A 25,257-nucleotide genomic window follows, 5' to 3' on the forward strand; every position below is an offset into this window, starting at 1 on the left:
TACACACACTCATATACGATGTGCCAAGTATCAATCTCATTCTTTTTTTCTTTTATTTTTTTTTTGAACCACATCTGGTGGTCCTCAGGGGTTACTCCTGGCTCTTCACTCAGAAATCATTCCTGGTGGTACAGAGGGGAACCACATGTGCTAGAGAACAAAGTTAGTCCCTCTGCATGTAGGGCAAGCACCATATGCTCTGTTTTATTGGATTTTTTTGGAGGGGAGGGAACAGGGGGCTGCTGAGGATATTGCTGGCTCTGTAGCTCAGGGATCACTCCTGGCAGGACTCGGGGGACCATGTGGGATGCTGGATATTGAACCCAGGTTGGCTGAGTGCAAGGCAGAGGCAAAGCACTCTGGCCCTGTGCCATATGCTCTGTACAATGTATCCAACCATAGATTTCTTTTTCAAGGAGACACAGAGAAGCTAAACAACTTAAGGTCACACAGCTTATAAAAAAGTAGAATTAAGATTTGAATTGAGGGGGCTGGAGCGATAGCACAGCGGGTAGGGCGTTTGCCTTGCACGCGGCCGACCCGGGTTCGAATCCCAGCATCCCATATGTCCCCTGAGCACCGCCAGGAGTAATTCCTGAGTGTAGAACCAGGAGTAACCCCTGTGCATCGCCGGGTGTGACCCAAAAAGCAAAAACAAACAAACAAAGATTTGAATTGAAACAGGCTGACTCCAGAGCTCATGTTCTTTATATTTCAGCCTTTCAATCCTCCACTGTTAGTTGTTTTGGTTTTTTGTTCTTTTGTTTCTGGTCATACCTGGCAGTGCTTAGGACTTACTCCTGGCTCTGTGCTCAGCGGTCCAGCCTGGCAGGTACTGTAATGGGTGCCAGGAATTGATCTGGGTCAGCTGTTTGCAAAGCGTGTGCTCTACCCACTGTACTATCGCTCTAACCCGTTTTTTCTCTTTTCTCTACAATTTTTTGTTTTGGTATTGTTGCTATGACTGAGGACCAAATACCTCTAGTTGAGTGCTCATTGGGGGTCACACTTCTGACTGCGAACGTTCTCACATCTATAGTTGTGTCTCCACCAGGTGTCAGTTGAGGTGTTTGCATATGAGTGGTGTGCCAGAGATTGTATATTTTGTTGCAGTGCCAGGAGTCCCAAGCAGTAGGATCACCAGGATGGCACTTGGCACATACTAGTGGCACTGGATCATATTGATTAGTGGATCAAGTTGGTGGACTCCCACTTTCTTAGCCACTGAGCCATCCCCTGGACTAGCCCTGCAATTCTTTTGTCTCACTTTCTTAGCATAGGTCGTATTTGGGATCCAAGGAAAATCCCATGACTGTTAATTATCCAGAGACCAGAAAGACTGAGGATATACTTAGAAAAACCTGTTCTCACCATCAGCTTCTCTTAGGGGACTTTAGGGTTTGCTGAATTGACACTATCCCTGGATTTCCAAACCTCTTGCCTTTCTTCCAGGTAATAATAAGCTGAAGAGTGAGGGGTGAGGTACAGCAGGACTGGTTACCTAATCAGATCTTTTTTAAATTTTAGTTTTGATTTTGGAGCCATACTTAACAGTGCTCAGGGTTTACTACTGCCTCTGTACTCAGGAACCATTCCCGGTGGGATTCGAGAACCATAGTGGGTGCCAGAGATCAAACTGGGCCTGCCACGTGCAAGTCAAGCATATACCTGCTATACTATCTTTCAAGCACCTGATCAGACTTTTTCCTGTGCTGAAATCATGTTGACTAAAACTGGTACCAAACACCATCAGGGTGGCTAGACGGGTCTGGCTGGGCCAGTTCTGGAACGCGTGCGCACGCACACACACACACACTGCCTCAGCTTTGCTGCTATCACACATACACACACACACCCTGCCTCAGCTTTGCTGCTAACACACACACACACACACACACACACACACACACACACACACCCTGCCTCAGTTTTGCTGCTATGACCAAACTCAGTATAGCTAGACAGGTCTGGGCCAGTTCTAAGACACGCACGCACACATACACACACCTTGCCTCAGCTTTGCTGCTATGGCCAGTTCTAAGACACACACACACATTCTATGGCCAGTTTTAAGACACACACACAAGCCATATTGGCTTGTGCAAACCAGGCTTCCTGCTGGAACCCAAGAGAGGTATATCAAGGCACTGCAAGCTCTGCTTTCGGGGCTGCGTCATGGCTTTGGAGAAGGCCCGTCTCCACATTCGCCTCTGCGCAGCTCTTCTGGCATGTGCCCAGACATTAGAGAGGGAGGCTTCTAAGTTTCAGAGGCAGATTATGTTTGTGTGTGGTGGGGGAGCATGGAAGAAAGGACAGATGTCTCCTTATGTCACATTCCATTACAGAGGAGGGTTTGTTTAGGGAGGAGGCAGGGAGCGCTTAAAAGTGTTGGGACTCTGCTGGACCTTGGAAGGAAGGAAGCCGCACAGGTCGACCGTCAGTGCAGCGGGTAGGTATGAAAGGGGTCTGGTGGGGGGCCTTATGGGGTGTCTGGGTCTATGTTAGGGTCCACATTAGTCAGGAGGAGGCCTGTTTTGTTTCTCTGGTTCTCAGTAAGCCGCCCTGCCCACAACAGCCCTCCTGACGTGCGTCCCCATGTGCGCTTCCGTTCCCCTCAGCACAGGGACAGTGGAAGCCTCCTAGCCTGCAAGTCTCCCCGTTACTCTGAGGAGACGCCAAGCATCCTTTTCAGGAACTGTTGCTGCTGTGCTCTCCCCTCACCCCCCAACAACCTCTCCGCACCCCTCCCCACACAGAGCCGCTGCCATGGTTGCCAGGCATGGTTGCTAAGTCTCTGCATGGAAGGGTTGGCGTGGGCTGTGCCGCCACTAACATTACCATGGTGAATCAGGGGACACCTGGTATAGCTGGGGGGTGGGGTGGAGAGGATCCTGTGGATTAAACAACTCCAAGACAGAATGAAATGAAAGGTGAGCCTCTTGACACCGCTTCCGGAGGGGCTGCGTGAGGTCTGGTGGTGGGGAGAGAGAGCACTGGGAAATAGGGACAATGGCTTTTCCTTTCGGTTGCTAGGGGACTAGTTCGCCAAGGGAGCGCTGTTACTACTCCCTTGCCTCTGCAAGGTGCAGGTGCACGAGTGCCCTCCATCTTTCAGGAGGCTGAGCAAAGCTGAGTGGGTCCAGGACACATGACCCCAGATTCCTGATTTCTGGGTTGGTGGAGAGGCTACTGAAGGGAAAAGGTTCCATGGATGCCCAAGGAGACATATGAAATGATGGGGCAGCTCCTTAGGCAGAAGGTGTGGGGGTCACCCTTTCTGAGCCTGCAGGGTGAGGGGCGGGCAGCTCACCCCCAGAATTGCACACAAGCTGCCAGAAAGCTATCGTCTCCTCCCTCCACCGCATGGAAGCTGGTTACTCATCTTCTCTCTGCACCCGAGCTGCCACTGCTGCTAAAAATAGGCCCCCAGCCGTGGGCCAGCCCCCCCCCCCCGCACCCCAGCCCCATGGAAACCGGTAGAGTGGCAGGCAGAGACCTTGAGTTCCATTCCCATCACCTTTCTCTGTTGGGGAAACAAGTCCGAGACAGGAAATCAGGGGCAGAATCTCGGGTAGGTCAGGCATCACAGCGAGCTGAGCTGGAGAGTGAAGAGTTAAGCCAGCAGGAAGGTTGAAGAAATGGGGGCAGGGGCGGGGGCACTGTCAGCCTGGCAAGAGTAAGAAGTCCCCTGCCCACTCAGTTAGGTCTTACTAGTCTTAGGGGACCAGCAGTGGGGAAGAGCGCCCAAACCTGGACCCCAGGGGGCGGCCGTGCACATGGGGGAGGCAGCAGCGCGGAGCCCGTCCGCTGTGTCACATGCGCGCGCACACACAGACAGGCACACACGTGTGCCCGGGTATATATAGTCCTCAGTCGCTGGGCCCGCTGCTCTGCAGTGGGCGCCGGCTCCCTGGGCTGGGAGGGGGCTCGGGGCGGGTGGGAGGGTGGGGGGCCGGGGTGGGGTGGGGCAGGATGCTGGATGGTCAGCTCTTCTCCGAGGGGCCCGACAGCCCCCGGGAGCTGCAGGATGAGGAGTCTGGCAGCTGCCTCTGGGTGCAGAAATCCAAGCTGCTGGTGATCGAAGTGAAGACTATTTCCTGTCATTATAGTCGCCGCGGCGCTCCTCGACAGCCCATGGACTTCCCGGCCAGGCACTGGGCCCGGGGGCCCCTGCGCAGCACGTGAGTGAAGGAAGGGTGAGGGAGGGGGGCTGGCCCTCTCTACAGGCACCAGCCAGACTGAGTGCTGGTTCCCCTTCTGCGCCTCCCCTGCCCCCATCCCCAGGACTGAGACCTGACAGCGGGCGGGTGCCGGGGAGGAGGGGAGGAGTGCACCAGCAGGGCGGAGGTGAGATGGGGCAGACGCTGTTGAAGTGTGCATGGGGACGAGGCGAGTCCGGCTTCGAGTTCAGCCCCAACGTAGAGGCACGTGCACACGCACCCGCACTCTCACACGCCCCTCCACGCGCCCGTCCCGAGTGCTCTCCAGTGCTCCCCGCGCCCTTCCCTTACAAACTGCTCACCTGGGTTCCTGCTCATTGTCCCAGGTGTGGGCCGCGCCTGGGATCCCCTGAGCCGCCGCCTCGCCGGCCCTGGGCCTCCAGGGTGCTGCAGGAGGCGACCAACTGGCGGGCGGGGCCCCCGGCCGAGGCTCGAGCGCGGGAGCAGGAGAAAAGGAAAGCGGCATCGCAGGAGCGGGAGGCCAAGGAGACTGAGAGAAAGCGGCGCAAGGCTGGTGGGGCCCGAAGGAGCCCCCCCAGTCGGCCCCGCCCGGAACCCCAGGGCGCGCCTCGGGGGCCCCAGCCCGCAGGGCTCCCCGCTCCCTCCCGGCGGGAGCGCCTGGGACCCATGGGACGCCCGCCCCGTCCAGCCACGCAGCTGCCGAGCGACCCGGGGACGGCGTGGGCGGGGCCCTGGGGAGGTCGGCGGCCAGGACCCCCCAGCTACGAGGCCCACTTGCTGCTGAGGGGCGCGGCCGCGACGGCCCCGCGACACCGCTGGGACCGGCCGCCCCCCTACGTGGCTCCTCCTTCTTACGAAGGCCCGCACCGGACCTTAGGGACCAAACGCGGCCCCGAGCCGTCGCGAGCGCCCGTCTCGTCAGCCCCAGCTCCGACTCCGACTCGGGCCGGGACAGAGGGAGGGTGCACAAAGAAGAGGCTGGATCCTCGGATCTACCGCGACGTTCTCGGCGCCTGGGGTCTCCGACAGGGGCAGGGTCTCTTGGGGGGTGCCCCGGGCTACGGACCAGTCAAGACAAAGTTGGACTCGGGCAAGCGAGATTCGGAGAAGAGTCCGGGGCTGGGCGCCACCGGCCTGAGCAGCGGCAGCGATGGTCACCACCCGGCTCACCACCCGGCGCAGGCTGCGGCCAGTACTGCCGCGGAGACAGCGCCCGCGGGGTCTGCGACGGCGACTCCCAGCCGCCCGCGCCCTGCCCCCAGGGCCAGGCCCCAGCTCAGAGGCTCGGGGGAAGGCAAAGAAGGTGGAGAGCAGAGCTGGCCACCCAAAGGCTGGATTCCCTCCACTAAGAAACCGCCGCCCCGACAGAGCCAGACCCTCCCCAGACCCTGGGCTCCAGGAGGTACGGGATGGAGAGAGTCCCTGGGTCATAAAGAGGGGGCCGGCCCCGAGACTCTGGAGGGTTGGAAGGCCACCCGCCGCGCCCACACCCTCCCCCGCCGTTCCCGGGGTCCCGCCGGCGGAGACGGCGTCTTTGTGATCGACGCTACGTGCGTGGTGATCCGGTCCCAGTACGTGCCCACCCCTCGATCCCAGCAGGTGCGGCTCTTACCCGCCGCGGGGCCGCGCGTGGAGGGAGATGCCCCCAGCGATGAGGGTGGTCCCCCGACCCAGCCCACGCCCAAGCAGGAGGGGCGCGAGTGGGCCGAGCCCTTGCCTTCCCCTTGCCCAAAGCCGCTGCAGAGCAGCACCCTGGCACCGCGGCCGGGTGGGGAGCGTGAGTTCGACGCTGCGGGCGGGACGCCGGGGGACCCCTCGGAGGAGGAGCGCGTCTCGCGCATCCCGGGGCTCCCGGCCGGCGAAGCAAGCCTGCGGGGAGCCCCCGCGCCGCCGGGCAGCCCGGGGCACTCGGCCCTAGGCCCGGCGGCTCTGGGGAAGGTGGGGAAGGCCGAGGGCGCGGGGGAGGGGGCGGCGGTCCCGCGCCGCGCCGGCCGTGGCTGGCCGCGGAGCCCGGGACCCTACGCCGGCGCCCTGCGGGAGGCCGTGTCCCGCATCCGCCGCCACACCGCCCCGGACTCGGACTCGGACGAAGCGGCGGAGCTGAGCGCGCACAGCGGCTCGTCTGACGGGAGCGACACGGAGGCCGCGGGCGCCCCCTGGCGGCAGGAGCGGCCCCTGCCCGAGCCTGGGCACCGCCCGCCGCCCAGGGAAGGGGGCAAGGCTGAGGAGCTGGGCGACGACCTGCGGGGCGTCCTAGGTGCCATCGGCCGAGCCGAGGACGGCCTCGGCGGGGCGAGGAACGCGAAGGGGACACCGCAGGGAAAGAGGGAGTGGCAGTGAAGGGCCCTAGGCTTATGTTCCCCGGGACGCTTCGTCCATGGATCCACTGCTCCCCTCCTCTCAGATCTCCTTGAACCCCTTACCCAGACCGGCCCCCTACTGAAACCAAGCCTCCCACGTGAAAGGAAAGTGGGTGGATCCGACACGGGGACGTGTTCTCTGTAGGAGGGGTGAGAGGGGGCAGTAGACTTCAGTGCCTGCCCACACCCACATGGGCCAGGCCTTGGGCGAGGGCCCGGGCACTAGAGGTGTGGGACCCAGCGCAGCCAGGAGCAGCGGGACCACAAGGAGGACACACTCACAGGTGGCACCCCCAGAGCAGGAGAAAGGGGTGGAGCGGCTTCACAGGGGCGGTTCCCAGGTGCCAGAAGAGGAAGTGGTCCAGACGCAATTAGCTCAGTTAGAAGAGAGCTCACTTTGTAGCTGCCACAGGCCTCAGCTCAAATCCCAGCTCTGTCACGTTTATAGGCAATCCCCTCGCCAGCAGCTCACAGGTGAAACCAGGTAGTTATGGGCTCTGTCCTTGACCCTTCAGAGTGCTTGGGAGAGGCTTCCAGTTCATCCTTCCTTCTACAAGGAAGAAAGAGAGTTAGGAACAACTGGACAGGCCAAGGGCTCGGAGATGCTTCATCCACTCGCACTCATTCCCAATTCAAGACTGTCCAGGTTTTGCAGAAGAACTGGCCTAAGTGTGCAAGGGCTCCTAGACCAGCCAGGTTTAGGTGAGGGCCGGCCAAGACAGGGTAGGACCGTGGCCTTGTCACTGTCCTGGGCCTGTGGTGGTCCAAGCTGGGGAGGGAAGGCTGCCAATGAATCAGCTTGGGACCCTTTAGGCCTCCCCCGCCCCCTCCCCCGTGTTCCTTAGTGATGCTTTGAACCATTACCACGATTTCCCATCCAGTGGTATTATCCCACTGAAGGAACCCTGGTGGGTTTGTTTGGGGTTTTTTTTCTATTTTTTTGCATCTCTTCCAGAAACTTGCTAGGGAGTGACGAAAGAGGCTGGTCCCCTAAAGCCTGCAGGCGTGGGTGTGATACTCGCTGTAGCCACTACGGGGCGCGCGCAGGTCGCGGATTTCCCGGGTAGCTAGTCCCGAGCGCCTCCTGCGCGCAGGCCCCCCGTCCTGCGGCCTCCAGACAAGGCGCGCGAGGCCGGGAGCGGGCCCCTGGCCTCCCGGGGCTGGGAGCGCGCCAAGCCCCTCTCTGTTGTACTCATCTCAGACCACCCGCTCGGGGCCCAGGAACTTAAGTCTTTTTTCCTCTGCTATCGTGGACACCTCCCTGTCTGCCATTTACTAGCCATGTGAACTGGGCCAAACCACTTCACCTCCCTGAGCCTCAGTTTCCTCATCTGTCAAATGGGGGTTTATAAACACCTACCTCGCAGGGTTGTTGTGAGGATTTAATGCGATAATGTATGTAAAGCGCCGCGCATCGTGCCTCGCACCCGGCGGGCGCTCAATAAACCTAAGCTTCCCTTGGCCCGGCCTCGGCATCACCTTTGTTCCACGGCCGTGGCGCCGCGTTCCCGGCCCAGGGCTCCTCCGCGCCTTCCCGTCGTCCGTGTGTTTGGGGGTGGCGCGGGGGGCGGAGGGGACGCCCTTTCTTTGATGGAAACTCCCGGCCCACCCCCGTCTCCCCAGGCCGGATTCTCCTTCCTTGCCCCCCACCCCACCCGGCTGGCGCCCTCCCGACCCCCATTCCGGGCAGGGGCTGAGTCAGCCCGGGTAAATTTAGCCGCCGGCCGGCTGCGCCGCGGAGTCCCCGCCCGGCCCCGCGCCCCGCTCGGCCCCCGCCCCGGCCCGCGCCGCCCACCCGGCCCGGCCCCGCTCGCCAACCGCGTACGCTCTGGGGCCTCAATTATCCCCCACGTCACTCCGCAGCCACCCGGGAGACCGCGCCGGGCCGGGAGGGGTCGGGCGGCCGCGCGCAGAGCCGCCCGGGAGGCCCCTGCGGACCCGCCTGGAACCCACGCGGCCAGGTTTCAAGTTCGGCCTTGCGGGTGCGGGGAAAGGAAGTGGAGGTCACCTTGTCAGACACCGGAGTCTGTCTGCCCGCCACCTACCAGTCTAACTACTCCCGTTCGGTCCACCGAGCATTTCCTGCGCACCTGAGACGGAGTCAGCCTCTGGCCCGGCTCCCGGAAGGAGCAGAGGCCGCCTGACAACGGAATGAGGACGAGCAGGGGTGGGGGTAGGGGCTTGGGCCGGGCTAGGGGGCGGGGGGGGGGGGGCGCCAGGGCTCTTCCTAGCAGCGCTAGGGAGGTGAGGAGGTGCCAGGGATGCAACCACGGACCATGACTCTGCATTCCCTCCCTTGGAGCATCTCCCGAGCACCTCCCCCTCCCTCTTTGAGCAATGAGTCAAAGGAGATGTTCCCATCCAGGAAAGGCTCCCTGGAGGAGGAGGCCTGAGAGAGTCTAGAGAAAGGGTTCCAAGCAGAGGGACCAGCGAACACAGTCATGGATGTGGGAGAATTATCAGGTGGTTTGGCTTGACTGGAGTTGAGGGTGCATTCAAGGCAGTATGCAGGTGCCTAAAAGGAGGGGAAGGGTAGTGTCTGCCAGAGAGGCAGACTGGAGGTGGCACCGGATGGAAGGGAAGCCGGGCATTGGTGGCAGGGAATGTGCTCTGGATGAAGAGACGGGTATTAGAACATTGCAAGACTGAAACTCAGGGAGCTGGAGAGATAGCACAGTGGGTAGGGTGTTTGCCTTGCACGCGGCCGACCCGGGTTCGATTCCCAGCATCCCATATGGTCCCCTGAGCACCGCCAGGGGCAATTCCTGAGTGCAGAGCCAGGAGTAACCCCTGTGCATCGCCGGGTGTGACCCCCCCCAAAAAAAAGACTGAAACTCAATCGTGAACACCTTTGTAACTGTCTCACAGTGATTCAGTTTTTTAAAAAAGACAGCTGTGGAAGAGGAGGAGATGTGCTGAAAGTAGACTATAGACTGAACATAGTGGCCACTTAATATGTGCATTGCAAACCAAAACACCAAAAAGAAGAGAGAGAGAGAGGGGCTGGAGCAGTAGCACAGCAGGTAGAGCGTTTTCCTCGCACTCGGCTGACCAGGGTTCAATTCCCAGCATCCCATATGGTCCCCCAAGCACCACCAGGGGTAATTCCTGAGTGCAGAGCCAGGAGTAACCCCTGTGCATCACCAGGTGTGACCCAAAAAGCAAGAGAGAGAGAGAGAGAGAGAGAGAGAGAGAGAGAGAGAGAGAGAGAGAGAAGGGAATGCACCTGCCACAAAGGGGGGGAGGGGTACGGGGGCAGGCAGGGATACTGGGAACATTGGTGGTGGAGAATGGGCACTGGTGGAGGGATGGGTACTCGATCATTGTGTGACTGAAACGTAATCACAGAAGTTCCTAAGTCTGTAACTGTACCTCACGGTGGTACATTTAAATAAATAAATACAGGTGAGGAAACAGGCAGGTTGGGTGAGCCTGGTCCAGTTGAGGAATGAGTGCCTTAGATTTCTGGGCCTGAGATAATGATGAACTGAAAATAAGGGACGATTAAGGAAGGCCAAGGTCATGGGGAGACTATCTGGTCTGGTAAAAGAGTGAGCTGCATGGCAGAGAAGGTGCTGGCACTAGGGAGGGGCTTGGCCACGCTGCCTAAACCTCTTTGAGGATGATCACACGGAAAGCCAGTTTTATTTTAGGGCCTCATATCCACTTGTGCTCATGACTTAGTTGTGGCTCTGTGCTTGCTGATTACCTCTGGTAGTGCCTGTGGGATCATAGTCAGTACTGAGGATTGAACCCTGTCAGCCATGTGCAAGGCAAGCGATCCCTCCAGCCCAGGAGGCCAGTTGTCACTGCTGGAAGTAATGCTGCCACTGTTGGAGCACTGGGGGCCTGAAGTGCAAAGCTCGGGTGTGGGTTATAGTCATGCTTGATCCCCCAGGAACTTTATGGGGTGGGAGTGTTTGAGTATGTGAAGCTCTTAGAACAATGCCTGGTACTTACGTAACTGACATCTATAAGCTCCCGTTTTTATTTCTCTTTAGGACTATTTATTTATTTATTTATTTTTGCTTGCTGGGGTTTCACACCCAGCAATGCTCAGGGCTTACTCTGGCTCTGCACTCAGGAATCACTCCTGGTGGTGCTCAGGAGACCATATGGAATGTCGGGATCGAACCCAGGTCAGCCGCATGCAAGGTGCACACCCCTCCCTTGGCTGTACTATGGGCTATTTTAGTAGTATCAGGGGTACGGGGACAAGAGGATGAGGAGGAGAAGCAGGTACTAGAGGAGGAGCAAGGCCTGAAACCATGGTGATGGAGGGGACCCCAGGAGACAGCCCCAATGAGCATGTGGCTGGTTAGGGCATCAATGCAGCATTTCCCACACCCCACCCAGACTTTCTCCATCTTTGTCTGAGGATGGAGTCCACAGTAGTTATTAAAGATCTGGGGAGTAAAAGAAACAGGGAAGCAGGAAGAGCCCTTGGTGAGCCCTATCTGATTGGTCCTGCAGACCCTGTGGGTGGAGGCTGGAGGCTCCCTGCTGTGAAAATGGCTTCTAAATCTGGCTTTGTATGCCAGCCAGGCCTTGGCCACCCCCCCACACACTTGGTTCCACCTCCCATGTCAGGGGGAGGGCCAGCAAATGTGCAGAGGCATGGTCAGGCCGGGACAGCAGTCCTCAGGTTAGTATAAGACCCTCTGCCCCCAGCCTGATTCTGATTCTTCCCAGCAGCCAGTCCCTTAGCCCTATTGGGGTACAATTTACACAAATTACACAAATCTTTAGAGCAGCTAAGCCTCCTCCCTCTCAGACTCTTAGGACAGTCTTGGAACTTTCTAGTCAGTCACAAATGGGTAAAGGGAACAAAGAGCCAGGCCATAACTCTGGGATTTTAGGGGAACTGATATCAGAACTCTGTGTGTGTGTGTGTGTGTGTGTGTGTGTGTGTGTGTGTGTGTGTGTGTGTGCATGCACACATGGATTGCAGGATGAGAGCTCAGGAGAGGCAGAGGAACATGAGCTCCAGTGGAATCTGCAAACTGTGTCTGTGGGGAGTCAGTTTTCACTCAGTCACCTGCTCATTCACTCGCCTGTGAAATACAGGCGTCAGATCCCAGACACTCAAGAAACCTAGACGCAGCAACTCTCTTTGAGAACTCCGTCTAGATGCTTATGAGATTGGGTCAGGGTTGCGGGAGAGTCACAGAGGAACCCTTCAAAGGTGTGGAGAGACGACATCCTTTTAAAATGTATGGAGCCAAAGACTGTGTCGCACAGCTCAGGCAGCACACGTGTTAGTGGGGCTCCCCTGTGGGCCCAGGGGAGCATGATATCAGGCTCTCACTGCTGGGGGTGGTAATTTTCCCCGGGGTCAGTGAAACACGTCACCTCAGAGGTGCTTCCCGTAGGCTCAGCCTGGATGTTGGCCCCTCTTCTGAGTGTCCTGGCCTGGGGTGGCTCCTTCCCTCAAAGTACTATACTCAGTCTTTTGTGAATCCTCCTTCCATTCATGCATCCAGTCACCCTTTTGTGCACCCATCCACATATCCACATATCCTCCAATTTGCTCCACTTCCTCATGTCTCCATCCATCCACCAACCCTTAGCTGTCTCTCCACCTAGCTATTCGTTCACTTATCCATCCACTCATTCTTTACTTAGTGAGGTATATAGATGATGGGCCTTGCTCAGAGCCATGAAGCATGCCAACAGGAGTAGAATGGAGCACAGATCCCACATCCTCAGGAAGCTATAAGCCTAAGAAGGATGAATCATAGACAGTTAACCACCCATGAGACACACAACATTGGTGTTAATGATAGTTGCACAAGAAGGGGCTGGAGCAATAGTACAGCAGGTAGGGCGTTTGCCTTGCATGCGGCTGACCTGGGTTCGATTCCCAGCATCCCATATGGTCCTCTGAGCACCTCCAGGGGTGATTCCTGAGTGCAGAGTCAGGAGTAACCCCTGTGCATTGCCAGGTGTGACCCAAAAAGAAAAAAAAAAAGAACGTTGCACAAGAAGCACTTCAGGATGACTAAGAGGCAAAACCACTTTGCTAAAAGAAATTAGAAGATCCTTTCTAAAGGAAGGGGCATTTGGAATGGGCTTCAATGGGGAGAACTGAAAGATAGTATAGTGGGTAGGCTGTACAGTGGGTACAGTTAACCCATGTTAAATCCCCAGTGTCCCATATGATCCCCTGAGCCCTCCAGGAGTAATTCCTGAGTGCAGAGCCGGGAGTAACCCCTGAGCATCACTGGGTGTAGCCCAAAAGCCAAAGGAGAAGAAGGAGAAGGAGAAGAAGAAGGAGAAGGAGGAGGAAGAGGAGGAGGAGGAGGAGGAGGAGGAGGAGGAGGAGGAGAAGAAGAAGAAGAAATGGGCTCCAACAGGTGTTGGGCAAAGCTGGAAAGGTGAGAAAGCACCTTTGCTGGGAAACAGGCAGAAGGAGAATAGAAGTGCAAAAGGACAGGGTCCTAGGACACTGTGTGAGAGCTAAATCATGAAGAATCTCTAGAAAGCAAAGATAAACTTAAAAATCTTTAGTGAGTTAGATAAGGGAGAGATTAGGGCAGAGAGTTTTTGATCTGTGACTGTCCCAGTGCCCCCTCAGCACACATAGAATCCCCGGCAGCTTTATTATGACCTTTGTCAGTTATGTCACCTTGTGGTCCTTAGAGCAGCCATTGTTTGAAGGTAATTCCTTTGTTTTGTTCTGTATCTCCAACCAGCATGGCCTGGAGTGGGTTATAAGAAAATACTGGTAGAAAGAAGAAACAAGGGATAAAACTGCTCCAGCAACAGCAAGATGGCAATTGGCAACTCAACAGTAGACAGGAGGAGGGTGGCCACTGCCCCTTGGATCTCCTACTAGGTGGTGGGACTCTACTTTCTTTGTGCTTTCCCAAGAGGCACCACCAGGTGGCGCCATCCCAACTGTAGCTTTGAGTCCTCTCAAGATCCTTAACCTTTGCAGCTGCTGAAGGGCCCATCCAAGAAAAGTCCCTGTCTCCACCTGTCCTTTCTGCAAGTCCTGAGACAGAATTAGTGCAGCTGTGGGAGAGAAGAGATGAAAGACCCTGATCCCGTGCAAGCATACGATTCACCTATCCATTTGTACTGTCGAGTGTACCTACTATGTGCAAGGTGCAGTGTTAATTAAGCTCTTGGAAAAACAAGTGACCAAGACCAGTACCTACCCTGCAGGAGCTCACAACGAGGTCTTGTCCAAATTGTCCTTTTAACTGTTTCTCGCTCTCATTCCCTTTAATGCCTTTTATATCCACCCAAGATCAATGCTCTTGCCCCAGGAAGTCCTTCCCACATGAAGTCTACTCTTTGGCAAAACTGTTTGCCCCTTCAAGCCCAAGCTTCTCCCTAAGATTGCCCCATGGTTGTGTTAGCGTCTCCTGGATGCTTTGGCCTCTGTGGGATGGGTCCTCTCGCTGTCTGATAAGCCCTAATAAGCCCTTTCTTGCCCTCTCTCACAACTTCCCCATGACACAGCCACTCTGCCACCCCTGGGACCTTTTGAAACCCGCCCTGTTACAGTTAGGGCTGCCCCATGCCGGAGAGAGCTGGAGACTTCATGAGTACAGGGTGTCTCCACTGATGGGTGCTGCAAGAGCCTGGTGCCACGGCCCAGAGGTGGGTTGCTGGAGAAGCCAGAAAAACCAAGACCCGGAAAATACTCTCGCCTGCACCCTGAGGACTCTGCCAAGGCAGGCAGCCGTCCTGAGCCTTCTTTCCTTCTTTCCTCCTTTGGGCAGCAGGACTCTTCCTGGCAGCTCCCTGGTGCTGGGGCTTCGAGTGAAGCACTGTGGGACACTATCCACTTTCCCAACATGCTCAGAGGCCCAACTGAGTCGGAGGCTCTGGGAGAGGAGAGGAGGGAGGGTTGGTGGTGAGAGTGGGAGCCAGGCCCATCAAGGTCCCAAGAGTGAATGCAGCATTGTTGGCCGGGCCAGAGTCACAGATAATTACCTCAATTAGTGACAATGGGAGAGTAATAAATACAGGCTTAGTGTCTCCTACCCCACCAGGGCTCCGAAGATTAATCCAGGCTGACGGGCGGGCCCTGAAAGGCGTGATGGACAATTCATTAAACTGCCCAAATGCCGCACAACCTGGGCGTGAAGGCTGAGTTAGCCCCCTGGGGGCTGCGCCTTTGTCCTGATTGTGTGTCTCCGCCACAGCAGAGCCAACCAGCCCCCAGAGAGCGGGGAGGTGAGTGGGGCTCCCCCAGCCGGGCCAGGCGGCGGGGGGATTAGGCCTCGGTCCGGCCCTGGTTGCCCTGGCACAGCGGCCCGGCCGGGCTGGAATGTCCGTGGGGGGGAGCGGGCCGAGCGGAGGGGCGGGGCCGACAAGGTGGGGTAAGGGGGGCACACAAAACCGGGGGCAGGAGGAGTTAATTAGACGCCAGCCAAGGAGGGCGAGGGGCCACAATAGGGCCGAGGGGCCGCCAGGGACGGCCCCTTCACTTCCGAGGATTAATGGGGAGGGGGGGAGGGAGGGGCTCAGGCTGGGGAGGACGGCTGACGCTTCTCAGGGTGGCACTGCCCCCTCTTGCCCAGCTTGGCACCTCCTCGGCAAGTGACGGGAGACGGCCGTGCCCGCCCGTGCAGGTGTCCCCTCGCTGCCTGCAAGAGGGACTTTCCCCGGGGAGGCCGCGCGGTGCTGAACGCGGGCGGGTTCAGGGACCCAGTTCTCAGGCCGGGCACCGCCCGCGCAGAGGGAGAACGGATCCCGCACGGCGCGGGCCCAGGAGGTGGCCCCGCCGCCCGGAGAAACGCCGACCCGGCTGGGGCGCGCGCATGCGCCTGGCGGCCAGGTGCGGGGATGAGTGAATGAATGAATGAATGAACCGCGGTTTTGCTGAGAGTAAACGGTGGGGGCGGGGGTGCTGCCGCTGGCTTTTCCTCCAGGTCTTCTGACCCTGGCGCCGCGCGGAGGGGCCCCTCTGGGCAGAGAGAGGAGCGCAGTCCCGGAGCAATGAAGCGCCGGTTCCTTCCTTTTGAAAAGGGCGAGAAAAAAAAAAAGCGGTAGCCTGTTGGAAGCCCCACTTCCTCCTGGGCCCCGGGGACAGGGCAGCCCTGGCTCCTCCCGAGGAGCCACCCCACGCTCTGCCCTCCCAGGGCACGACAGGAGCGAGTTGGCCGCAGTTCCCCGGCGTATTTATAACCTGCCGCTAGCTCACCAGCCGCTGCTTTTAGCCCAGACGGGGGAGGGGGCAGGGGGGTGGTCTGTCTCATGCTGGGCGCCCCGCTGGGTGTGGAAAGAGTGAGTAAGGGTGAGTGGTGGGCAGCTCTGTATGGATATTCCTGCTCATGCCACAGCCAAACAGCTTATTTTCTCCTCGTTTTGTTATTTTTCTCCCTCTAGCCTGGAGAGAAGGACTGAGCCACCCTGGGGGCGGGGGGCACCTAGACCCTGGGGTATTTGCAGCCCCACTGACAGGGTTTTTCCAGGGTGCCCTGTGGGGGGGGCAGGCTCACTGACCCCCAGGGGTGTGAGCTCTGCAGCTCAGTCCTCTCAGCTTTTCCGTTCCCCTGGGATATTTTAGGAAGAGTAACTCCCGAAAGGACTGAGGCCAACCATGTGTCTGGGTCTCCGCCAGCCTCAGACCCCCTGGCTCTGAGGCACCTGGCACCTGAAGATTCCAGGTGGGCGGGAGGACAGCTTGGGTGGAGAGAGCCAGGCAGGCACCTAGGAAATCTGCCGTGCTCGCCGGGGTGCCCCTCCTCTGTCTCTGTGAGGGTGGCATGGATAATCAGAGAAACAAAAGAATTCATTCCCCTGTAGTGCTTTGCAGGGTCTTTTTTTCCATACCCTGCTGACTCCTGGCTCTGCACTCAGGGATCTCTCCTGGTGGGACTTCGGAGACCTTGCGTGGTGCTTGGGTGTCAACCCCAATCAACTGGGTCGAGGCAAGTAGCCTGCCCCTTGTGCAAGGGCTGAGGCTCTGCTTTGCAGATCTTACTGCTTTCTTCCTGTCGTGGTGATCAGTGCATGTCGTGACCAGGCACCTTCTACACTTCTGTACATTCCTTTAGAAATTCCAAGCCCAAGAAGTGGGGTCAGGGGTGTCACTCAGTGGTAGAGTGCCTGTCTTGCATGTGGGAAGCCCTGGGTTCAATCTCCAGAACTAAAAGATAAAAACAAACCATGGGAGGGGCTGGAGTGATAGCACAGCGGGTAGGGCGTTTGTCTTGCCTTGCATGCGGCCTACCCGGGTTCAATTCCCAGCATCCCGTATGGTCCCCTGAGCATGGCCAGGGGTCATTCCTGAGTGCAGAGCCAGGAATGACCCCTGAACATCTCTGGGTGTGACCCAAAAAGAAACATGGGAGTGAAGGGCCTCTGTACAGGAGACACAAATATGGACATCTGTCCTTCAGCCCTGGACTTATGCTGAATGTGTCCCCTTCCCTGAACCGAAACTGCGTAGGACCCACTGCTGATCATACCTGTCCCCATTGCTGACCACATCTACGTGATTTGATTCCCTGGCCAGACCATAATCTCCTTTCAGAAGACTCCATGGTTCAGATGTCACCATGTCCCCAGCATTTGGTGCCAGACACAGAAGAGGTATCAGGAAAGATTCAAGTGACTTGAGCTTGGCTTGGAGCGATAGTACAGTGGGAAGGACATTTGCCTTGCATGCAGCTGACCTAGATTTGATCCTGGCACCTCATATATCCCCAAGCACAGCCAGGAGTAATTTCTGAGTGCAGAGCCAGGAGTAACCCCTGAGCATCTCCAGGTGTGACCCCCCAAAAATAAATTAAATTAATTAAAAAAAATAACTTGAGCTTGGGGTAGGCCTTTGCATGTATAAGGCCCAGGGTTCAAGTCCTTTCGCTCACAACAAAACAACCCACACTCTTGGGACCAGAGAGATAGTACAGTGAGAACGTGCTGTGCCTGACCTTGGTTCAATCCCCAGCACCCCACAGGGTTCCACAAGCTTCTTAAGGTGTGATCCCTGAGGGCAAACCAGAGGAAGGCCTGAGCATTGCTGGAAATGGCCACAAACTAAACACCAAAACCTGCGCACTTTGTCCCATACAAGATGGCATGGGAACCTTCTCGGCTTCCTGAAGGAGAGGATCATGTTGCCAACCTCCCTGCTTAATAGACAGAGCACTTGAGGCTGAGAGCAAGAGACAGGTTCACCTCTTTCACCTTGTCAGCTTCCAGGCCCCAAAGTGATACTGAATCTAGCTTCTGGAGGTGGGAGTTGTGAGAGTGGGTGGGGTCAGCTGGCAAACTTTCCTCTCCCCATCCTGCTGCTTCTGAGATTCTGTTCTGACATCGGTCCACAGGGGCCCATGGCCCTTCCTGCCTCTGTCAGCCCACTAACTTCTGCTTTAATTTACATCTGGGTCAGCTGAGCCCATATCTGAATTCTAGCCCTTTTTTTGTTTGGGGGCCACACCTGGCCATGCTCAGAGCTTATTCCTGGCTCTGCGCTGAAGGATCACTCCCATGAATTCTAGCCCTTCTTACTCCTTTCTTACCGCCACCATCATCCCTGAGATTTTAGATCCAGGACTAGAATTCACCACCTGTTTCCTCAGTCCAAAATGCAGAGCTGGGCACAACGTATCTCTGCCTTGTGGGGAAAAGGTAGGGCCCAGGCCCTAATTACAGCTGGAAGCAGACTGGGTTCAGGGACCAACAGCTGCAGGTGGGGGGTGTGGTAAGGGACAGCATGAGGGGCGGGGGCTGCTGGGCTGCTGGGGTTTCTCTTTCTCCTTTGATCTCCATTCAGAATGGGGACATGGCTGTCACTCAGTGGAATGTAGCTATTTTCACAACCACTTCTAGATAGAAGAGGTAGGCTCAGACTTTGTTCATCCCATTCCACAAGGGAAGAAACCACATCAGCTAGGCATTTGCCCAAGAATACACAACTAGCTTTTGGCTTCTGGCTCCTGACCAAGTGGTTCTGGAGACTGGATCACCTGTGTGCTCAATTAAGAGTCAGATTCTTAGGGTCCTCCTGCAGGGCCAGGAAACCAACACCCAACATTTTGCTGAAGAGAACTAAGCAAAAGAAACAATGAGAGAGAGAGAGAGAGAGAGAGAGAGAGAGAGAGAGAGAGAGAAGAGAGAAGAGAGAGAAAGAGGGAGAGGGAGAGAGAGGGAGAGAAATTGAGAGAGAGAGAGAGAAGCAACAAGGGTTTGTTCTGAATTCAAGCCACTCAGTCATTGATAAAAATAGAGACTTTATTCTGCAGAGGAAGATACTACATTGGTGGGGGCGAGGAGTCACTAATAGCAACTAAGTGGGAAATGCCAATTCCGGTATGCAAAGGCACCTTTGAGAAATTGGTGGGGATCAGGGAAGAGGAGGCCATGGGATCAGAAAGGGCTAGAGATCAACAGGCTGGAGAATGAAGAGGAACTGCATTAGGGTGGAAGTGGTCTCTGCAAACCAGGCTGGAACCCAGCACAATAAATAGTTCTATTTACAACAACCAAACTCGTGGCTTTGTATCCACGTTTCAGTGCAAATTATTTACACACTGATGAAGAGGCAGGACAGGAAGGGGTAGGAGGTGGCTGAAGGCGACATGGGTTCACAGCTGTTCAATGGCCTCACTACAGAGGCTGGGGGAATCAGGGATTTCTGCTGGGCCCCCCTCCCACGTCCTCCTCGGTTTCCACATCACCACAGCTGCCCTTTCACCGCCAACCTCCCACTTGAACTGTAAGCCGGGAGGAGAAAGGCCTTGACGGCCCTTCGGGGGGCTCAGGGCGTGCAGCATTCACGGGACACGGGAAGGAGCTCTCGAGAACCAGGACAAAACAGAGGCTCAAGGGGAAGGAAAGGACAGCGGAGGCAGAGCAGGGGCTGGAATGACCCCAGGGACGAGTCCTTCAGTCACCTGGGCACCCGCTGGGGGCGGGGCAGTGCAACGGGGGTCTCCCCCGAGAGGGAGGGAGGTAGGTCCGGGCTGCTCCTCCCAGAGGGAAAGAGGGCTCTGCCGCCCGCCCGGGGAAAGTGGTTTGAGGAGTCCCAGGTAGGAGGAGGTGGGGGAAACCGGTCGAATACGTGTGACAAGCAGCGAGGAGCGTGGCTGGTGGGTGGGCGCGGATGGTAATCTCGGTGCCAGCGACTCTGTTCGGGGCGTGCTCCCGGGAGCGAGTCGGCGTCCGCCTCACAGACACTCGTGCAGCACGCGCGTGTGCGTGCAGTTGCGGCAGCTGACGTGGCAGCACCAGTGGAAGGTGCAGTTGCAGCGCTCGGTGACGCGTTGCGTGCGCGTGCGGTGGCCCCGGCCGCAGCAGAGCAGCTCGCAGCCGTCCAACGCGGGCGACGAGCTGTTGCAGGCGCGCCCTGCCGTGCCCGCGGTACCCAGGCGTCCGCTGTAGGTGCAGAAATTGGGCGATTTTTCGAAGTAGACGAGGTCGTGGGGGGAGGGAGGCTTGTGGGCCGGGTCCTCGGGCTCCAGGCGCAGCAGCTCGGCCCTCGAGGCGCGGTTGCTGCCGCGGTTGCCATAGAGGACGCGAGAAGCGCCGTCGAAGCGGTCGCGCAGCACGTCGCCCACGGCTCGCAGCGTGGGCAATCGCATCCAGCACGTTCGAACTGTACAGGAGCCGGACATTCCGTGGCATTTGCACTCCTGGCGCATCTCGGAGAACACCGTCTGGGGGGGGCGGGGTGTCGGGAGGAAAAAAGGGTGTCTCAGGGCTCCCTCAGACCCAGGATGCTGCCGCAGGGGGCTCCGAAAAGACCCCATCCAGCGGAGCCTGAGGGAGAAGTGCCCTGCAGGGTTCCAGAGCCCAGGCCTAGCTCTGCTCACACGGCCAGAGAGAGACTGTCTGGGTCTTTCCATCTTATTCTAGATTTTAGGCAATAGAGGGGCTGTGGGTAATACTTTTAATGAATTGCACATTTGTTTTCCTTCTCCTAGTCTGATGCCTCGGAGTCGCTTCCCCGAAGATACTGGGGACCTTATGGGTTGGAGAGTGGAATCCGGAAACGCAGGCAAAGCTTGAGCTCTAGGGCCCGATAGTACAGCGGGCAATAGTAGTTGCTTTGCTTTGCATGCAGCTGACCCGGATTGGATTGGATCCCACCTCATTTTGCCGCCTGACACCCCTCTCCCCGACTGCCCCCCACCCCACAGCTGGCCAGGAGAGATCCCTGAACACTGAGTCAGGAGTTAGCCCTGAGTATATCTGGGTATGGGAAAAAAATAAAAATAAAATTCAGCTTCTGAGTTATCTGACAGCCCAGGGTTGCAAAGCTTTAACCTCTGGCTCTACCTGCATTCAATCTGGGCACACCTTTGCCCTCTGCCACTCTCTCCCATTTCCTGCCTTTCACAATCACACCCCCACCCCGGGTGTCTTCTCCTGTTTGCCCACCAGGAAGACTTTACCACACCCACCGTCATTTCCCGAGGCTACCCCTCTTCCCCATGCGCCCACGACACCCCCCACCCGCCTTTGGGTGGCGGTGCAGAGCCCCAGACACCGCTCACCGTGCGGCCAGCCTCGTTGTTGTGCAGGTTCATGAGGAAGCGCAGGTCCCGTCCCTTCTCCCCGGAGTCCACAAACTCGCGGCCAAAGAGGCGGCCGAAGTCGATGTTGTCGCTGCAGCCACCCCAGTGCCAGTCGGGGCCACCAGGTCCGCGCCGCCTGTAGTCGCACGTGCAGGATTCGATGGAACCTTCGGAGCAGGAGCGAGCCACGGAATGGGTAACGCCGGCAGAGGTGATGGCAAAGATAAAGGCTGTCTCCCGGCAGCCTGGGGAGAAAGAAAGGGGGCATCAGCTAGAGGGAGTGGCAGGAGGGCAGGGTGCCTGCACTCTCAGTGGAGGGACCTGTGAGTTCCACATCCTAAGGCAGCCGAGACTGGGTCAGGGGCTAAGTGGGCAGGGGTCTGGGGCTCCCTGAAAGCTGGAGTATGACAACCAAGTATGGAGACTCAGGGCATTCCGGCTCCATAGTGGAGCTGGGGCGACTCAAGATAAAACATTCAAAAGGAGCTGAAGAACTTTGCCAAGTCCTATCTGCAACCCAAACTTTTTTTTTGGGGGGGGGGTGATGTTGGGGCCACACCCTGCAGTGCTCAGGGATTATTACTGGCTCTGCACTCAGGAATTACTCCTGGTGGTGCTCAGGGACCATACAGGGTGTGGAGGATCCAACCCAGGTTGGCAGCGTGCAAGGCAAACGCCGTCCCTCCTGCACTTTCTCTAACCCCTGAAGCCCGGAACTCTGAGTCCGTGTCAGCTTTGCTGGACTGAGGTAAACTCCCCCCCCACCCCCAGCAGCACAATGATTCCCCAGCAGTTCTGAGAGGCGCTGGGGACAGGGCGGCCAGCCCACGCTGCGGTTCAGAGCTGCCTTTCTCTGGACAGCGCTCAGCAAAGTCCAACTTTGGCTTGAGGGGCCACCTTGAAAGCGATTGATCCACAGGGACCGAAAGCTGCCCAAAGCTGGCCCAAAGCTGCCGCTGAGTGGGGGAGTGCTCTGGCGGGTTGTTCCTGAGATCCTGCAGGCGCCTGGGACACCACTGCCTGCGCTCCCCAGCCCCTGCCCTGGGGGTGACCCTAAGTTCCCCCAGTCCCGGAAGCATCGCCCTACTGGTACCCACCTCGGTTGACGATTTTGCCAAAGAGGTGGGGCCCTGCCACCGTGGGACAGTTCCAGCGGCGGTTCCGGAACTGCCATTTGCACTCTCGCACGGCACTCTGCAGCCCTCCGCTCACGCTGTGCAGGATCCCCGGGTTCTGGCGGATCAGCCGCCGCTGCTTGCGGCTCAGCAGCTGCAGACTCGGCTCCAGCACCAGCTGCAGGCTCTTGGAGTCGGTGAGCAGGTTCGTGGAAGAGGCAACGTTGACGATGCCCCTGGTGAGAGGCAGGGCAGGGCTCAGGCTTGGAGGGGTCCTACACCCTCACCAAAAGGGTCTGTGCCCACCATGTGCCTCTTCTGGGCACTATGTGCCAGGGAGCAACTGGAGATGGGAGGCCGCAGCTCCCTGGCTCACTGGTCTGTCTGGGACATCTAGACTTTTGTCTGACGGTATGGGGTAGTCTGAAGTGCTGCATGGGCGCCCGGACGGGGGAGGGCTGGAGGCGGAAAGGAGAGATCTACCTTGGTTCCCAGAGCCTGCTTCCCGGCAGCCCTGGAGAGAAAATCCTGGCCTGCAGTTCATGCCCACCCCAGGCGTGAAATCTTACCCGTTCCACCCTCTTCTCGCCTCCTTTCCCACCACAGCCAGGCCCTTCACTTCCTCCGACAGGCAACCTGTGGCTGGCTACTACCCTGGCCAGGCTCTGAGTTCAAGGAAGAAGGGATGGAGTGGGCTGCCTGCTCGGAGTACTGTGGATCCTGCAGGGACCCCACTCCAGCCACGCTGGATTCTCAGGAGCAGCCCTGCTCCCAGAGCGACCCTTGGAGCCCAGGAGGAAAGTAGAAACTGGAGGGAGCCTGTCTGACCAGCCCCAGAGCATGAGGGCTGGATGGGACCGTGGCTCTGCGTGCTCGGACCAGTGGCGACCCCGGCACTTGCTCACTTACCACCATCGGCCACTGCTGTTGGCGGCCAGGGCTGTGGGCAGAGCGGCCAGCACCAGCACCAGCGCAGCAGAAACCCAGCGGGGCAGCAGCGCCCAGCGCCCCATGGCCCGCTCTGCTGCAGTTGGGTGGTTTTGGCGGCGACCCGCGACGGTGGGACGGGACTCAGCGGCAGCGGCAGTGGCGAGAGGTCTCAGGCCAGTTCTAACAGCGCTGGGGGCGGGCGGCAGGCAGCATGGCTCTAGATCCTAGCTGGTGGGCTGAGGCAGCCGGCGGCCAGCACCGCCTCTTAGTTTCGGCGCTGGCTGGAGTGACGGTGGGACGCTGCCCTGCCGGGTCGCACTGGGGCACCAGGACGCACCGGTCAGGGGCGCAGACAATGGACAGCGAGCGGGGCCGCGGCTCCCGCCCGTCTGAGCGGAGAGCTGACGGGCTGGCCGTCGGGGTTCACCCCCGCCCCCTACCCGGTGGCTCCCGCCTCCGTGCCTGCACCGGCCGCCGACCCCTCCCCTCGGGACGCCTCCCACGCGCGCCCGCTGCACTCCTCTTCCCGTCCGCAGTCCGTCGGGGGCCGGCGTCCGCTAGGGGGCGCGGCGACAACATACCGGGGCGATTCCGTCGCGCGCCCAGCCGCTTTGCTGCCCAGCGTGGGTTTGTCCCCTCGACGTAGCCCGGACCGGTGGTCGACAGTCCGTCTCCTCCAGGTTCTGAGCAGAAGTAGGAAAACTGTGCTTCTGGGCCGATTCCCCGTCCCAGCAGCCCCCTATCATAGCTGCGTACAGAAGGAATAGGGAAAAGGCGTGTATTGTGGTGAGAGTGGTTGGAGGGTGAACTGGCCAAACAGAGCCTGGAGAGAAACTGAGGCAGCGGCTGTGCTTGTGGGCCGGAAGAACACAGAAGTGGTTCCGTGTGTTTGTAGTGGGTGGTACATGGAACAAAGCAAGTGTGAAAATGTGGGGGAGTGTTTGCTCTCAGGGTATGTTCTGAGGAGGGATGGTAGGAACTTTTCCAAAGATGCTTGGAATTCAACTTGCCAGAAGGGATGAAGAGTCATCTTGTCACAGCCGCCACCTGGGACAGTGCATCATCCCCTGAGTGTCTGGACTGAGGTGACAGCTGCTGATCAGAAGAGACCGAGGAGGTTGACTGAGGGCCAGAGTGTCTGGTTCTGTGTGTGGAGGTGGATGGATGACTATGCAAGAGATTAAATATGCATATATGTGTCATTCTTGCCCTGTGTACCTTGTGACATTCTATGCTGTGTCATGCTGTGACATGTGTCAACCAGTGTATGTCACTGGGTAAGGGAGATGAGTCTACAACCAAAGTGGTACTAACTTCTCTCCTGGGACAGTATCTGTGGACCTTTCAGAATTGCCCAGTGTTTGACATTCCTTCCTAGAATAGTACAGCTTCTCCTACAGTACAGCTTCTAACAAAACTGGCATAGTATAGCAGGGAGGGTGCTTACCTTGCATGAGACTGACCTAGGTTTGATCCCCCGCATCCCATATGTTCCCTCAGTTCAGAGCTGGAAGTAACCCCTGAGCATCGCGAGGTGTGACCAAAAAAAGCAAAACAAACTAAAATCTGGACTGTCCAACCCCCTAGTTGTTTCTTTTCATAACAAAAAGGTTGGGAAGCACCAACATTTTCATGTAGTGGGTGCCAAGGACAACCTGAAGGAGTTTGTGCCCAGAAGCTGAGGTTCTTGCTGTCCAGGGCACAGAGCAATATAGTAGGTAGGGCGTTGTCTTGCATGCAGGTTCGGTCTCCACCATCCCATATGATTCCCCAAGCACCACCAGGAGTAATTCCTGAGTGCAGAGCCAGAAGTAAGCCCTGAGTATTGCTGGGTGTGACCCAAAAAGAAAAAAGAGTGTCCAGGGCTGGTTGATGGACAGTGGGGAAAATACTTGCCTTGAATGCAGCTGACCCAGGTTTGACCACACTAGGATCCCTGAGCACTGCCAGAAGTGATTCCTGAGCAGAGTTAGGAATAAACGCTGAGCACTGCTGGGTGTGGCCCAAAAACCAAAAAAGGAAAAATTAAAAGGGTTGGAGATATAGTACAGCATGTCAGCACTTGCCCTGCATGCTTGCCTTGCATATGGTACCCAAGCACCACCAGGGTAATTTCTGAGCAACCCCTGAGCACTACCAGGTTTTCTAAACTGAAACACTTGTCAGCAGGCCTCTCTGGTGGCTCCTG

The 25,257-nt window shown here is 57.7% G+C and overlaps 2 protein-coding genes across 2 annotated transcripts; one reads left to right on the forward strand and one right to left on the reverse strand.

The window, feature by feature from the left end:
- The first annotated feature begins 3,943 nt into the window (after nt 1–3,943).
- On the forward strand, nt 3,944–8,002 carry DDN (dendrin). Its single transcript, XM_004616919.2, has 2 exons — nt 3,944–4,181; nt 4,547–8,002. The coding sequence occupies exons 1-2, from the start codon at nt 3,973–3,975 to the stop codon at nt 6,519–6,521; spliced, it is 2,184 nt and encodes a 727-aa protein (XP_004616976.2). The 5' UTR covers nt 3,944–3,972; the 3' UTR covers nt 6,522–8,002.
- An 11,375-nt stretch (nt 8,003–19,377) lies between these two features.
- WNT1 (Wnt family member 1) lies at nt 19,378–24,640 on the reverse strand. Its single transcript, XM_004616720.2, has 4 exons — nt 23,049–24,640; nt 22,122–22,375; nt 21,004–21,269; nt 19,378–20,163 (listed from the first exon to the last, which is right to left on the reverse strand). Exons 1-4 carry the CDS (start codon nt 23,150–23,152, stop codon nt 19,675–19,677), a joined length of 1,113 nt encoding a protein of 370 aa, XP_004616777.1. The 5' UTR covers nt 23,153–24,640; the 3' UTR covers nt 19,378–19,674.
- Between the last annotated feature and the right edge of the window lie 617 nt (nt 24,641–25,257).

The sequence above is a fragment of the Sorex araneus genome, chromosome 2 (assembly GCF_027595985.1).
Source record: "Sorex araneus isolate mSorAra2 chromosome 2, mSorAra2.pri, whole genome shotgun sequence".
NCBI lineage: Eukaryota > Metazoa > Chordata > Mammalia > Eulipotyphla > Soricidae > Sorex > Sorex araneus.

What these genes read in the sequence shown, in the direction of transcription:
- DDN (XM_004616919.2), top strand. Translation starts at nt 3,973, where the DNA reads ATGCTGGATGGTCAGCTCTTCTCCGAGGGGCCCGACAGCCCCCGGGAG. An exon ending in CGGGGGCCCCTGCGCAGCAC is followed by an intron (nt 4,182 to 4,546) that starts GTGAGTGAAGGA and finishes TCATTGTCCCAG; the next exon opens with GTGTGGGCCGCGCCTGGGAT.
- WNT1 (XM_004616720.2), bottom strand. Translation starts at nt 23,152, where the DNA reads ATGGGGCGCTGGGCGCTGCTGCCCCGCTGGGTTTCTGCTGCGCTGGTG. An exon ending in TGGCAAAATCGTCAACCGAG is followed by an intron (nt 21,270 to 22,121) that starts GTGGGTACCAGT and finishes CTTTCTCCCCAG; the next exon opens with GCTGCCGGGAGACAGCCTTT. An exon ending in ACAACGAGGCTGGCCGCACG is followed by an intron (nt 20,164 to 21,003) that starts GTGAGCGGTGTC and finishes CGCCCCCCCCAG; the next exon opens with ACGGTGTTCTCCGAGATGCG.